Source organism: Natator depressus, chromosome 8, assembly GCF_965152275.1.
Source record: "Natator depressus isolate rNatDep1 chromosome 8, rNatDep2.hap1, whole genome shotgun sequence".
NCBI lineage: Eukaryota > Metazoa > Chordata > Testudines > Cheloniidae > Natator > Natator depressus.
Genome location: NC_134241.1, coordinates 72981773 through 72997336, shown reverse-complemented (window position 1 = coordinate 72997336; position 15564 = coordinate 72981773). Strand labels below are relative to the sequence as shown.

Genomic DNA, 15564 nt, shown 5'->3' with positions numbered 1-15564 from the left:
GAATAAGTTGGGTTTTTGAATGAGAAGAAAGGAAGGATTACTTGAAGGGAGTGTGGGAATATAAGGATAAGGAAAGCTCTCCAGGGATAGGGAGCAAGTATGATAGAAGGAACCCAGCTGAGAGTGGAGAAAAGAGCAAAAACGCCAAGTCTTTTAGGTGACAAGAAGTTTTAACATGATGCAGTAAGAGATAAAACCAATAGAGGAATTCAAGAAGAAAAGTGACATGGTTGGAGAGGGAAAGCAGAACACAACATTCGGTGCAGAATTTTGGACCAACTGAAAAGCAGAAGGATATAAAAAGCAGGGAGGCCAGAGAGCAGGTTATAGTGATCAAAGAATTACGAACAGCATATGGACAAAGTCTTTTAGCAGAGAAAGGGTGGATTAAAGAGAAAGTGACAACTTTGTGAAATATTAGCAACAGGGTTCGAAGAGAATCACGTAACATGAAGGACAGAGTGGTGTTCCCTACGGAAAGGAAGAGGAATCAGAAGAAAAGACACATTCCGTTTTGGAAAGACCAAGTTGGTGGTCGGAGAGGCAACTCAAAAAAGAGACTGGAGAGTCAGGGAAAGGTCAAGAAAGTAGTTTGAGAAATCAGCTGCATAAAAGTCGCAGCCTCTTAATTTTGTTCACTACAAGGCATTGTAATGGCACCATATTAATAGTACCAAGTTGATCATGGTACCATTGCTGATAATGAAACTATTCGTAAATAATCAGATTTTATTATTTGTATTACAGTTCTGCTTGGGAGCCCTCATCATGGACCAGGACCCCATTGTACTAGGCACTATACAAATAAAAAACAAAAAGGCAGTCCCTGTCCCAGAGAGCTTAAGACAAGAGACAAAAGATGGATATAGACTGGCAAGGAGTACAAGAAAACAAATCTACTCCTAATATTCAGAGAACATGCAACAGTCTAGGGACACTTAGGCCATCAGCAAGTGCATACTGTATATAGAAAACAACCACATCACCTGCTGCACCAAAAATCACAGGTTTCTACCCCTTGAACTAAAGAGGAATCTCTCTTGGCAATAGTAGAGCTTATGTTTTCAGGCCAGCCTATAGAAAGCAGTATGATTACAAACTGAAATATCTGAGCAGGTCACTCCAGTACAGAACAACAAAGAAACTAGTATATTACATACTGTTTACACACACAAAAATTAAGTTTCTCAAAACACAGTTTTTATAAATCTATTTTCTATAGGCTTGTTTTATCTGTGTTGCTTATCAGTGATTTGGCCTCCTGATAGGCTTCCATTTGGCACAATATGTAATAGAGCTAATGTATTCTTTAATTAGAACTCAAGAATGCAGCAATGTGCTCATGTTCTAATTCTAAATTTAAACAGTTTTTAACACTTTCTTAGTATCTTACCTTTTATATCAGTCTTGTATAAATAGTGCAGGCATGATATTATGCCTTGATAATAACGTTAGCATAGTCAATAAGTTAGCTTTTAATTTAAGAGGAAGATGTGGTATCTTATTTTAAAAGTCACAAAAACTCTTTGCACAGAAAAGATATTCTAATTAAAATAATTTTAAAAATGGCTACAAAAATTCTGTATAATTTTATACAAGTTCATATGACCATTGTTCATAATACTCTTAAACACTTCAAAACTTCTCTTATTCCAATTTTGTTCTTTCCTGTTTGTCCAATATTGATATTCTTCTGCCTCCACATTTCTTACAGAGCACAAGAGAGCACAGTTCTGGTTTTATTTCCTTGTTCTTGCATTATCGTCAATGATGTATGCACAGGTCTGAGATACAAATACAGGAATGACGATAGTAGAACAGAACTACATCTCAGCCAAGATTTACAGGAGTGATGGGTATCTGTATTTGTATGTCCTGAACCTGACACTTTAGCTTAGCAGTTTCAAAATGCGAAAACTTGGTGCTAGCCTGTCTCCAATCGTGACTAATGCTGGGTTGCTTTAGAAAAAACAAATGCAAGAGAGACATGGGGAAATTTCTTCCTAACTTCAGTTGGTGATCAGTGTGTGGCTTGAGCCATGAGGGTTGGAAGCTCTTCTAAGGCTATCTTAGCTGCTCAGAGCTGAGGACATTTTCAGACACAAATGTCCAATTTCTTAATAAAATTTTTTTACTACACTATTTAAGTTACATTTCCTTTTGTCGGAAGCTATAAAATAGGACCATGAAGGCCATCTCTACACATTTTACTTCTATCATCTTTTCTCAGTTTCTCTTTCCCTTTCCTCTCCTGGACAGTCTACCCCACACAATCCCACTATTGTTGAATGAAGTACCAGTAATTTCCTACCATCAACTTCTGTTCTACCATTACATTTTCTGTATTATTCTCTATCCTAACATTAGTAATTAATTTGAACTATATTAGCTGCAACAGAAGTACAAAAATATTGTAGGGGTCATTCAAAAGCTTAAACTTTTACTGAAAATACATGTGATTATGCAAGGTGATGGACTGACAGGTTGGAAAACTGAAGTGCATGGCACCTACAGAATCTGCAGGGGCAGTGCAAGCTTTCCACATCTATGATTTGGAGGGACTATCACTAGGGTTGAAAAGAGTTCTTTCTCCTCATCCATTCAGTTCTTAGCTTCTCAGCTAAAACTGCCAACAAGAATGGCAATTACCATAATACCAGTTGTGGTAGTCTGTGTATACTAGACAATTGACTGACCCCATGGAGTCATTTCACATCAATGGCTAACCAACAGGCAAGTGGTAAAAATACATAACCCTCAACAAAAAAACCAGTGGATTTAAAAAAAAGATAGATATGTAGAATCTGGAGGATAATCTACACCATGCTATGTTCAGTCTTCAGATGTGGAAAACTCCACCACCAGAGATCAAGCCGAACGAGAATTACTTTTAAAATAGCATGCAAGAGTCATATCCATGGACAAGTCATTTCTCATTAACCGCTGCTAAAGAATAGCCCAGCAACAACTCTTACTGAGGCAATGGATAAGGAACAACTAACTTAATTAAGCAATGTAACAAGAGAAAGATTAAATGTAAGCTCCTTTCAACAGAAACTGTGCTTCATAAATTATGTAAATAAGGGCTAGACTCTACAGAGACCAAGAAGTAGGCAAAAGTGATGATGCCTTACATTTGGCAGTATCCCTTGAAATCTACATTTTTACCCTTTAAGTTAACATTAAATTAGACCAATATAGTATATGAACATCCACTTCAAGATGACAGATTTCAGGAGGCTTTATCAGAGTTAAAACTCATCTCCATTTGTGGACAATTTATTTTTCCTGTATGACACATAACAGAATGTTATTTTTACCAGGTGTAAGTTTATGATTTTGAAGCATCATTGCTCAGAATCTGAATCGCTGCTCAATGAGATTTTAAAAAAAGTCACTGATTACTGTAGGTTGAATACATGTGTTTTTATAAACTCCGTCAGTAACTATGAGTCTTTAGTGACAGGTGCCTGCAGGTTTTCTAGTTTCTCACAAAACTAAAAAACCGAGGATTGCAGTTTTTAATAAAGGTTTTTCCATTAAAAAAAAAGGTTGTATTTTAATCCCAGCTCTTTCACGTGACCATTTCCATCTACTATTTATTTGTACAGGATGTCTGGTTTTTCCTTTTTCTACGAAGAATGAATCATGCTGTCTCTTGCATATCTATACCAGTCCACAGAACAAAATCCCATTGCATTTCTCAAATCTCATTCTCCCCTGTCAAAATGCTACTGCAAAAACAGGGCCAGCCCTGCCCTAACTCAGTCAGTACGACATCTTCAATCTTAAACCAATCACCAAAATGTTCTGTAAACAATTTTATAATTAAAAACAAAAAAAGTTTCATCTTGTTATTTTCTCCCAGGCTTATTTGTGAAATTTCTTCTTCTTCCGATTCTTCTTGCCTGCTGCAAGAGCTGCCTTTTCAGTCATGATCTCCTGGTACTTCCTTTTATTGTATCTGAACAACAACAAAAAGTCAATTTACTTTTATTAAATATGTCAAATCAGCAAGTAAAAAGATGAGTGTAATCTACAAAAATCCTAGATACAAAATAAATATTTTGCCAGAGTAAGTTTTGTCTTGTGTTTTCTGTTTCAAACTTCTTTAGTTTGATAAGTGTATCACTAGTAAAGGAGAAATGACACTGGTAATGCTGATGTGATGATTGCAAATATTTGCAATCCTTTTTGAAATATTGCTGGTAGAATTATCACCATCAAACTTAGGGGAAAAGGACTCCTGCATCACACAACATAAATGAAACATTTTAGTCTTTTTACAGGCAAGCTCCCCTGAGTAAAAAAGCAATAATTAAGTGAAATGCAAATTGTAAAAACACCCAAGCATTTTTGCATTAGCAGCTCTTACCTGGAGCAATGGATTTTTACATCATGCACACAATTAGACTTCTAACATGTTTTATGGCTTGCTAAATGGCTGTCTATCTGTTAACAATGCCCAGGCTCAGCAAGAGCTGTGATGCCAATACTATTAATGTTGTCAGCAGTTTATGTTGAATGTTATGTTAGGCTCTCAGTGTGCTCTGATATTAACAGTCAGTCTTATTCTACTGCAGATTTGAGAGAAGACTAAGATTAATATTAAACAATACATACAGAGTGAAGACATGTTTAGCTGTTTTCCCAGGGCAGATTCTCTTGTTCCTGCATCAATTAGCAGCGTGAACAATGTCACCATTTTAGTGCTTGCTGAGGCTGCTGCTTGCCAACAGGAAACTTGACAAACAGTTGTAACACTTAAGTGCTTTATTCAGTTACTTTATTAATTACTCACAAACACTAAAAATGTCAGGATTTGTCAGCAATTCATCTTTAAACATTGCTTTTAATAAATATTTTTGAATTAATCAATGCCTATGAAAGAGTATTGGCTAAAGCTAATCATACTGGTAGGAAATAGCTATGGAAGTTTCCATACCCTACGCTTCCAATACATTTAAAATCCTGACCTGCAATCAACTCCTGGTATCACAGCCATGTTTCTCTTGCATGTGCACACACACCAAAAAATGTGTCATTTATATGAAAAGATGAGAAACTGCAGCAGGGTATTATGTTAACAGACCAATATCCAAAATGGTTTAGGTTGCCAATCCACCCCAAGAATTATAGATGATCAAATATTAACTCATTAAATCATTCTTAAAAAAAAAAATTCAGATAAATTTGATCATCACAAAGGTGCCAAACTGACAACCCTGTAAATTGAAATCCCATCTATATGCATAGGTACAGCCCAGGTAGCAGCAGAGAAGGTTCACTTTCATTTCCCCATCAACATGCCTGAATCCTATTCTGCAAAAGTCACTTCCAGAAAAGAGGAGCTGGTCAGGCCCAGTTCAATAGGCTCTGTGGTAAGGCTGCCACTTGCGTGGACTTCTGTCTCCATTATGGAACTAAACCGAGACCACCAACTCACTTCCTATAGTCCATTAGATAACTGACAATTTTTATATAGTGCATACTGCTTCCAATATACTTATCTAATTCAGTGAAGCATGAATTGATCAACTCCTGCTACTCTGAACTCTGGAATGGAAGTGTCTTGTGGTGGCACTAAGCTGGCTCTAATGAATTACTTCTTATATTTAATAAAAAAATTAAAAAAAAAAAAACCCAAGTTAACTGAAAGGAAAAAATAAATTAATCAAAATTGCAATACATTCCTGTCTCATATGGATCATACTGCTAATATTACAGTTATAAAGAAGCTTATTTTTAAATACCTCCTAAACTCAGTATCTGCAAGCAGCTCTTCAACAATGGTTCTCTTCCTTTGTTTCTTGGGGATTCGAGCATGGTAAAAGTCTATTGGAGTGTCAACCACAGTTCCAACCTCGGAAAAGAAAATTTAAAATGAGCCTTCCTGCAACATAATATCAAGGTTTTTGTTTGTTTTTAATGACAAATCCCAGGTGTTTGAAGAGAAAAATGGGAGGAATCATGAAAAGCTGTAATGCAAAGTGCCAAAAGAAACAAGCAGTGTTTTGTATGCATAATCACCATTTTCCCCTCATGTTTAATACAAAGAATAGCATGTGAAAACAGTGCAGTTCTGAACATCAGGAACTGGTACACCATGATAATCACAACCTAGCTCTCGAAATTTATATAGGATTATATTTTTGATTACCTGAGGGAGGGGCAATTAAATCTTTCACAGGTCTTGTCCTTTATCACTACAAAGTTTTTGCTCAGCAATTACTATTACCTTTTAACCCAGTACAGGATTTAAGGGCCCTACCATGAAAAATGTTGAGCCCACTTCAACTCCCATTGATTCATGGCTGACACTTCTGAGTTCTGATCTTTCACAGCAGTTGGTTTGGTCACCATGGGGTGAAGGGAGGCCCATGGAGCATGTATTTCCTAGTGTGGTAAAATGTGTATCTTGATCTTAATTAAATAGAATGCATCCAGATACTATCATGACAGGAAACTTACAATAGCATATAACAATGCTCAGCCTTGAAAGCAAGCCACCAATATTTTGAGAAAAACGAATATTTGTAAATGTGTGCTGAATATACCAAATAGCTAGAGGCAAAGAAGGACTAAGAACCTAACTAAAAATATAAACAACTCCTCCAGATTTCCTGCAAGTTGCACCAGTTTCCAATTACTGTCATACCACAAAATACATTAAGCTGCAATAGCTACAGTAACAGGAATTTCAGTGGATCAATGGAGCCAGTCCACAGAGGAGAATCTTGACTAATAAGAGAATTAATTATTATTATAGACTTGTAAAAAAAAGACTGATATACTGGAGAAGACCTGCAAAATCTGAAAGGTTAGATTCAAATTTATTATCATTGTGTGGCGTGAAAACAGATTTTGAAAACAAAGGGATGTATTTCCATCCTGTGAAATCAGTTCCAAGTCAGCAAGCAAAAAAACCAATACAGAACACGGGCATATATAGAAGGACACAGATAAGACTAAATAGTTGGTTGCAACAAAATCCCACTTGTAGACTGTAATCAAGGTCAAAAATTGTAAGTAAATGGAAAACAACATAATTTCATAGTATGTGCACATAATTGTAAAAGTGAGTTTGGACAAATGGATGTCTAAAAATAACTAGATAGGAAATAAGCATAACTGTTCTGGACTATAAAAGTAGTAACGGGATCTCTTTATTTTTCCTGGTTCCTCACCTGAAAGTATTTGGGCAGACCATCTCTATCATTCTTCTTGTAAAAATGTTTGGGGTCCATGGAAGCCCTCATCTTCAGAGCCTTTAGATCATTTTTCAATTCATTTGTCATTTCTGGAGCTTTCATACCAAACCAGCCATCACCTGTTGTTTTCTCTCGCTCTGCCTATGACACAATATAAAGAACAATAAAACTGCACTGAAGAGCTTTTGTGGTGGAGAGGAAGGAAAAGGAAAGGCTTGCTACGTTTAAAATAAAAGAGTATATTTCAGAGAATAAAAGAGTATATTTACAGTCTGATTTTACAGATCAGCATTAACCAACCTTAGCAACTGGTGCCTCCCAAGGACCTGATCTATGTTTCCCAAACATTGTAAAGAACAAAACAACAAACTATGCAGACGTCACCAGGTAAGCAAAGATATTCTTATAAAAATATAGGGAAAGAAGATGTCAAGGAAGCCCCAGACCTTTTCAAAACATGCCAATTTAATCAACTCTGCAACTGGGACAAGGATTCTCCTCAGGCCAAGCACTGGGATCAGAATTTGCCCTTTCAGTCTTTGTACTACAGTCTCAACATTTCCAGAAGGCTGAATCTCACATTACTGTTCAATGCTGATATGAATTTGTAGTTCATAAATCAATATACTTAAGAAGGCTACGCATGTATGTCACCTCTACATTTTCATATAACAGAGGTTAAAAGCAGACTAATTCTGGTTTAGTAGTGCCAGATGTTACCATTCTGCAACAGTCAGAGGCTATCCACTTACCTTGCGCTGTTTCTTTATCTGATGGGTTGACTCCCTGAATGGTGGAACACAGTCCTTTTTTTCAAAATCTGGAGTTATTATACTCTTCTGCAAGAGCTAGATGAGATCATTAAGTTATTGTTTAAATCATGCTGCTGATGAGACTGATCTGAATTGTATTACACATTTGGTTACACAAATAAGATAGCAGAGAAATGATAGGGAATCATAAGTAAGCATCATCTCAATAAAATGGTTGCGAAGTGAGACAAGATTCCCTGCCCTATGATGGAGGAAGTGGGAGTTCTTAATACCAAAGAGAGCACAGGGTTGGCCAGCTACAAAGTGCAGAAGGCTGGCGCTGGAAGAAGTGAGCTAGCAGACCCTGCTGCCAGAGTAAATGAGCCCATTAGGGATGGGACTGTCTAAGAAAATAACTTTGCTGGAAAGCAATGCATGCCTGTCATCCCACTGACAGTCAGCCTAAAACCCCATCCCAAACAGCTATGGAGCGGTCAAAGTCCCTTCAACTCAGCAGTTCTCATATTAAGCATTGTGAGCAGACCTAATTTTGCTGTGCTGTTTTGCACCAAGTTTTAGTTCCTGCTGAGGGTGTAACTGTCTCAGACTCTCTCGTTTACAACTGACAGCATCGGAATTATTATCTAGAACTGCAATGATGCAGTGTAGCAGAAACTCAATTAATGAAATATAATCTCTAGATAAATACCTGGCATGTATTGAGGTAGTCCAGTATTGGACTGGACTTCCTCCTATTCTGTAGGATAATCCGCAGTATTTACAATGCACTGAGGGCTCTATATAGACTCTTACATGCCATATAAATTTAATTTCTATCATAAAAACAAATTTAAATAAATGCTTTGGCCATGAAGAATTTCTCTTTCCTCCAAACTCTACTAGCAAGGCTTTTCTTTTTAAATAAATGTCACAATTGGATTAATTTTAGCATCTTTGAATCCCAGACATCTGTGTAAAATTATAATCTTAGATTCACGTTACCTCTTCTTTCTTTTCCCCCTTTAATTGTTTTATTGCACTTGAGCCAGCTTTTTGTTTTCCTGCATCAAAGCTAATATATAAGCCTCCAAGACTCTTGATATTTAGACCAGGATCTATGCTGCTTGATAGATGTAAACTGAAAGAGAAATGGTTCGTTAATCATTACAGTAATATTAACAAGTTTATAGTGATCTTCCAGTGTACCCTCTGAAAAAAGATAGGATTGAGAGAAAATCCTTCTTCTCTGTACTCCTGGTGCATATCAAATAGCTGTCATAAGGGGGTTTCTAGATTGCAATGCTCCAAGGAAATGAGGTTACACAACTAAAAATGGAAGTGGATAGGTATAGCAAATCATACTGTACTTCCACTTGGCATAAAGCATAACATTTATCAATAAAAGTTTGTTGGAGAGAACTACAGGGGAATCACTTCCACAAAGCCTTCCCTGACTTGGTAGGTACATCCCTATCTTGGACATTCCTATCTATGTTATCAAAATATTCCTTTTTAATGTGTTTTGACTTTCAAAATGAAAAATTCAAGGTCACTGCCTATCTTTTATACATTTTGTAATTTGTTAACAGAAGAGCAAGAAGCAACAAGAACAAGTAAAAGCAGAAGAACAAGTTGGAGGTAGAAACATATTAGATTCTTGAACACTAGTGTCTGTGTGTTTGCTACCATCAGACATACACTGAGATTTCTAATGCCCTTGCCTGTATTCCTAATAATACTTTATATTATTAGAAACTAAATTTTGAAAATGTAGTACACATTGCACCATTTGTCCCATTACTGCATACTGGCAATTCAATTAACTAATTCATAAAATATGTTTGATGGTCAATTTGAGAGGCATGTTTTCTGTTGAAAAGATTTAATGAAAGCTATAAAATGTTAAGAAAACAATGAACTGTGTATGCAATTAACACAACAAACCCAGGCTAGTCAGTTTCAGCCTAGCCTAAATAGGCAAAGTTTGGGTTGCAAAAGCTGCAGGGGGATGTGTAAACTAAACAAACATTTTCACTTGAATTATAAAATATTTTAAAAAGTGTTTTACTACTGGGTTTTGTGAAATTTTGGGTGCTTAAATAAACAAAACACCCTAAATTTAGTCAAGTGGCTTTAAAAGTCTCATTATATTTATTAATATCAAACTCAGGGACAGTTAAATCTCTCTACTTAGGGCACATGTACCTTTGGGAAAGTATTTGTGATCTACAAATAAAAGCATTGTCTATGCAAAGCAGGGTTTTTTAATATGTGGGAACCAAGGAACAGAGAGGTTCAATGGCAAATTAGTTAGGCTTTGATATGGAACCACCTGGGTTCTAGGCTCAGGTCTGGTGCTTAATAAGCTTTATTTTAAAGCAATTTTTACAAATGCTTGGAATGATAAAAGGCTGTGATCTGTTTGCATGTGTGGCTACCTTAGCAAGATAGCGAACTATTTCATCAAATGAACTGAAATAGGCAGGGTTCACAAATACCCATTATCAGCTTGGACAGTGCCATGCATTTCTGTTCCTCACTTTCATTTAAGTTTTAAAAACCTTTGTCTTTATTTACCTACCTTAAAGAAAAAACAAGGAATGAGGTTTGTTTTTTCAACTTCCCAGTTTTGTACATTTTATTTCAAAAACTACTTAAGATGATTAAATGACAGTGTTTTCAGTATTAAGAACACTGCACTCCATCTAAAGAGCTCTGTAATTCATAGGAATGCTGAAACTATGAATTTTTATGAGATTCAGCCAACAAAAATAGATATTGGAGAGGGTGGGGAGAGCCACTCCTGTGGTGAGGAAAGGTACCACTACAGCTGGAAAGAAAGAGCCTCAGGTGGTGATAAAAAGATTTTTTTAAAAATACAACAACTGGTATCAGCTGGACGAGGGAAACACCACTAAAGGGTCCTTAAAGGACAGCCACACTGGCGGAACCTCTGCATGTCACAGACCTGTGTCTGGATGTATGCATAACAGAAAGACTTGTTGAACTGTGGAGCTATAATTCCACTTTGGAGTTCAAGCAACTCCAGTGTCACACATTGATTATATCACAAGAACTCTCTCATTAGTATACTAACAAGATGCCTGTTAGAATTGTATGTGGCTGCTTAAGTTATCTGTAAAAACACTTACATATTAGGCTTTTTCTTTTTCAATAAATATGCATGTTCATCCTCATCTATGAACTCCTCCTCATTATCTTCAGATCTGGAAGACTCATCTCTTTCACTTTCTTCATCCTTACTTTCTGCATCGCTCCTATCTTCATCCTTACTTTCTGCATCGCTCCTTCTATCTTCCTGTTCTAGGTAATACTTTTTGTTGCCGTCCAAACCAGGTTCTGTGTCAATTACAAACAGTTCTCCATGTGATGAGTCATTTTCTAAAGATTTGTTCAAGGATGACTTCTGATTTCTGGTCTCTGTACAATACAGATTTTCTCCTACATCACTCACTTCTTCCACATCACTGTTTTCCGTTTCATCACACTCACCACTGCTCAGGAGCAACACAGCAGATTCCTTTTTATTACATGATCTTTTGGTTACATGTGGGGAGGATTTAGTAACTAGTTCTGCTTGACTTTCACCATTGTCTACATTGATAGACATTTTGCAGTCACCATCACTGTCACCACCAACTGGTGATAGGTATATGCCCTTTTGTGGGCTGCTTGTTGTGCTAGTTGGCTTGTCTGCTACCATTAATTCATCTGCATGGGTGAAAGATCTCTGTGTAGCCTCCCCAATATCTGCTTTTTGGTGTTCTGGAATTATTTTGCTTTTACTTGGGGTTGTCTGCCTTTGGGACTTAAAGGACTCATCAAGGCTCTCATGGTCAGATAGAAAAAGGGAAGCACTTTTCAACTGTGATTCTTTTCCAGTTATGTCTCTCTCCTTTTCTAACATTTCCTCTGAGTTATCTACAGTTTCAAAGTGTGTCTCCTTTATTGTTTCTTTTTTAGGAGATTCTATGGTACAACTTTTTCCTGTTTCTTTAGGACTGCTGGGTGTTGAATCAATTAAAACTTGTTTTGGGTCATCACTTGGGTTTGTATTGGCAGATTCAGTCTGGCATTGGGTCTTGCAAGGGCTGGGTTGTTTATTACTCTGAGTGACGTATCTATTAGATGAAAGAGAGGAAGCTTGCTCTGTATCAGAATCAGATTTTGTGACACGTTCACAGTCAGATATGTCTACTGGTTGGGATTTAATTCTGTCCTCAGTTAACGTCTCATCTTCCAGCACAACTTCACTAACTTTTTTCTCAGTTTGTCTAATGGTTTCTGCTTGCGCTTTCATTAGCATACTCCTAGTTATTCTTTTGGTAGTTACAGTTGGCTCCACACAAAGACCCGAGCACCATGACTCTGCATCAGAAACCTCTTCAGCTTGGGCTTCACAAACTGGATCTGGGTGGAGTTTAGCTTTGCATTTCCTGCTTCTCGTAGTTCTTGTAGCACTAGTTGTACAGACGCCAGATACAGTTGAAGAACATGACTCAGCTTCAGAGACATCTTCATCTTGAGATTTACTTAATTCACTTAGAAGAGCTGCCTTGCTAGGCCTATTTTTGGCTGGTGAATCTGGTTGATAAGGAATTGTGATTTGTCTTCTCCTTGTTATCCTTATGAATAAAGGTGTCTCAAGTTCGGACACGGCAGAGTAATTTGATTCTGCTTCATCTCCATCAGCCTGTGGCTCAACACATGATTTTGCTGAATGCACATTTTTATCTCTGTTCTTAGTTGTTTGTGCCTCAGAGGGATCACCAAGATCTGATTTTGTTTCAGCATCTTCCAACCCCTCATCCTGAGATTCATGAATGATTTCTGGCTGAGAGTTTCCTTTAGTTCTTCTCCTGGACATCTTTGCAGAAACAGGAGTACTAACTTCAGCAGATGCCAGCTACAGAAATAAAAAGATTAACAACAAACAAGACATTTCCACAGAAAAATACACTTTTAAAAGAGTCATATGAGTAATTCTGGCCTCAAATTCACAAGCATTTTGACTTTTAAAATAACTGTCTAGAGAAAGTTAATGTGATGACATTATGCAATTTGCATTATGCAATGTTTAGTACCACAACCTGCAGGTGAAGAAGCTCCATTATTCATCACTCATCTGCCCACTTATTCCTTTTGCAAACTAGCATCACTTTGCCCACATTGCTTCCTCCTGGCAGAATCCTACTTCCTGAGATGTGTGCTGTTGGAGGCCTCACAGATATGCTTTTATGTCCAGCAATTCATTTTCCTGTTGTTGTTTTTTCTGCTTTATACCTCCACACAGTCCTTTATTAAATCTGTCAGAGTTAATTGTGATTTATTTATGTAACTGAACAGCTGAGAATGGCCTGAGGTCCAGCAATCTCCAGCTGCCAGAACAACCCTATGGACTGTCCTCTAGGACCACAAAGGTGGTATAAATCACTGTTAGGACACCAGATCCCACACCAACTGGAATTCTATCTTCTGTGCAAGAATAAGCAAAAAACACCCAAAAAATACATCAACTAAACAAAATGCTCTGAATCTAGTTCAATCTGGGTTTGGCAGGCTGTCATAAGAAGCCGATTCCAAACATGGAATTCCTTAACTCAGACACCCATCCCTAGCTGCTAACTGTTTAAGCCTAGGAACTGATAGCAAGAGCATCAGAGGGGATTGTAATTCCCACAATAAGGTATAGAGTCAGCCTTTCAAAGAGCTTTGACCCAGACCATTCATGGCTACAAAGATTACTAACACCTTGAACTGGTATTAATAAATAAAAGTCAGTACAAAGACTTGGGTTCAAATGTTATGTATTCATTGAAGCTTGTTCCACGGCAGGCAAATGCATTCTGCAATAGCAGGAACCTTCTGGCAGACAGAATATACTATGTTAAGGAGACTATACTATCTAGAGTAGTCCTAAACCCTCCTAACGCAATGGTATCTATGCAACGATGCTTCAGCAGTCTAGCCTTGCAGTGCCAAAGCATGGATAACCGTTGCAAAGTCTGTATCGCATCGAAATACTTAAAACTTCCTGGCTAGCACTGGATGATGAAAGGCACCACAAGCGACTGCTGCTATGTAAAAACTGGTAATGAATCTAACAGAATCCCCCACGCTGCGATTCCTATTTGTCAATACTCTGCCATTTTATTCTGAACAGCATCTGTCATACAGAGTGTACCCCAAAAGCCCCCCAATCAGTTAAATAGCCAAAGAGTGAGAAAGCCGTTGTAGAAAAAAAAGATAAAAGAAATGCAGAAGTGTGTCCAATTATTAAATCTCTCTCATGTTTAGCAAAAAGGAAAAGGAGTACTTGTGGCACCTTAGAGACTAACAAATTTATTTGCGCATAAGCTGTAGCTCACAAAAGCTTATGCTCAAATAAATTTGTAAGTCTCTAAGGTGCCACAAGTACTCCTTTTCTTTTTGTGAATACAGACTAACACGGCTGCTACTCTGAAACCTCTCTTGTTTAGGGAGCCTTTCAACTGTTCCCTGCCATAGTTTAAGCTACAACTAATACACAGGTTTCAGAGTAGCAGCCATGTTAGTCTGTATTCACAGAAAGAAAAGGAGTACTTGTAGCACCTTAGAGACTAACCAATTTATTTGAGCATGAGCTTTCGTGAGCTACAGCTCACTTCATCGGCTGCATACTTCACTTTCAAGCCCGTGGCGGCAGGCAATCGAACCGCTGGAGAAGGGGACCAGCCCGCCTCAGCAACGCAGGCAGGCAAGCACCCGCCACCACCGTCACCTGCAGGAGACCCAAGAGCCGGGACGGGGGGGACTAACAGCCCGGGTGGCTGTCACCCACCGGGACCACCCAGGCCCCGGTCAATCATTTCTAGCAGGCCCATCACCGGGGTATCTGGGCTCGGGTCACCCCTAGCCTGCTGGCCAGGCCTAGCACCACTACCCGGCCCTGTGGCACAGCCCGCACCTCGCCGGGGGCCCCCGGGGGCTCCAGGCCGCTCACCCGGGGCCGGGCTGCATCCCCCTTGGGTAGAGCAGGCCCCGCGCTGCAGGGCGAAGGGAGCCGCTCGGCAGCCTCCCCCCGTGCCGGGGGCCCCACACGCTGGGCCGAGCCCTGGGCAGCGCACGCGCCCGGCCCGCGGAGCGCGCAGACCAGCCAGGCCCTGGCACGGGGCTTGCGGGCGCCTCCCGCTTCCTTCCTACCTCTGCCGCAGCGGGCTCGGGCCCGCGCCGCGCTGCTCGCCGCGTGGCCACCATCTTCCCCCGCGTGCCGCTGTGTGCGCAGCGCAGCGCAGCGCCCCGCCGCCTTCCGGCCCGGGCCGCCGGGAAAAGAGCTCCGGCGGGGCACAGCAGCCTCCCCGCGGCCGGGGCCGGCGAGGAGGGGACACCCGGGGCGCGGACCCGCCTCTGCCGACTACTCGGTGTCACGGCGGGTCCGTCTTCACGGAGCCTGGGGCCGTGCGGGGGCCTTAACCCCCACTGGGGGACTCCTGTTGGCACAGAGCGTCCCAGCCTCCTTCAGCACGGTTCTGGCGCCCCCGGCTGCTGGGACAAGCCCGAGCAGGGGAGCCGCGAGCAGCCAGCGCCTGTGGCTCCGGTTT

At 39.6% G+C, this 15564-nt stretch overlaps 1 protein-coding gene across 1 annotated transcript; it reads right to left on the bottom strand.

The window, feature by feature from the left end:
* Positions 1–3246: 3246 nt before the first annotated feature.
* On the bottom strand, positions 3247–15277 carry DNTTIP2 (deoxynucleotidyltransferase terminal interacting protein 2). Its single transcript, XM_074961302.1, has 7 exons — positions 15167–15277; positions 11116–12890; positions 8966–9101; positions 7964–8059; positions 7188–7352; positions 5754–5863; positions 3247–3964 (listed from the first exon to the last, which is right to left on the bottom strand). Exons 1-7 carry the CDS (start codon positions 15218–15220, stop codon positions 3871–3873), a joined length of 2430 nt encoding a protein of 809 aa, XP_074817403.1. The 5' UTR covers positions 15221–15277; the 3' UTR covers positions 3247–3870.
* Positions 15278–15564: the final 287 nt, after the last annotated feature.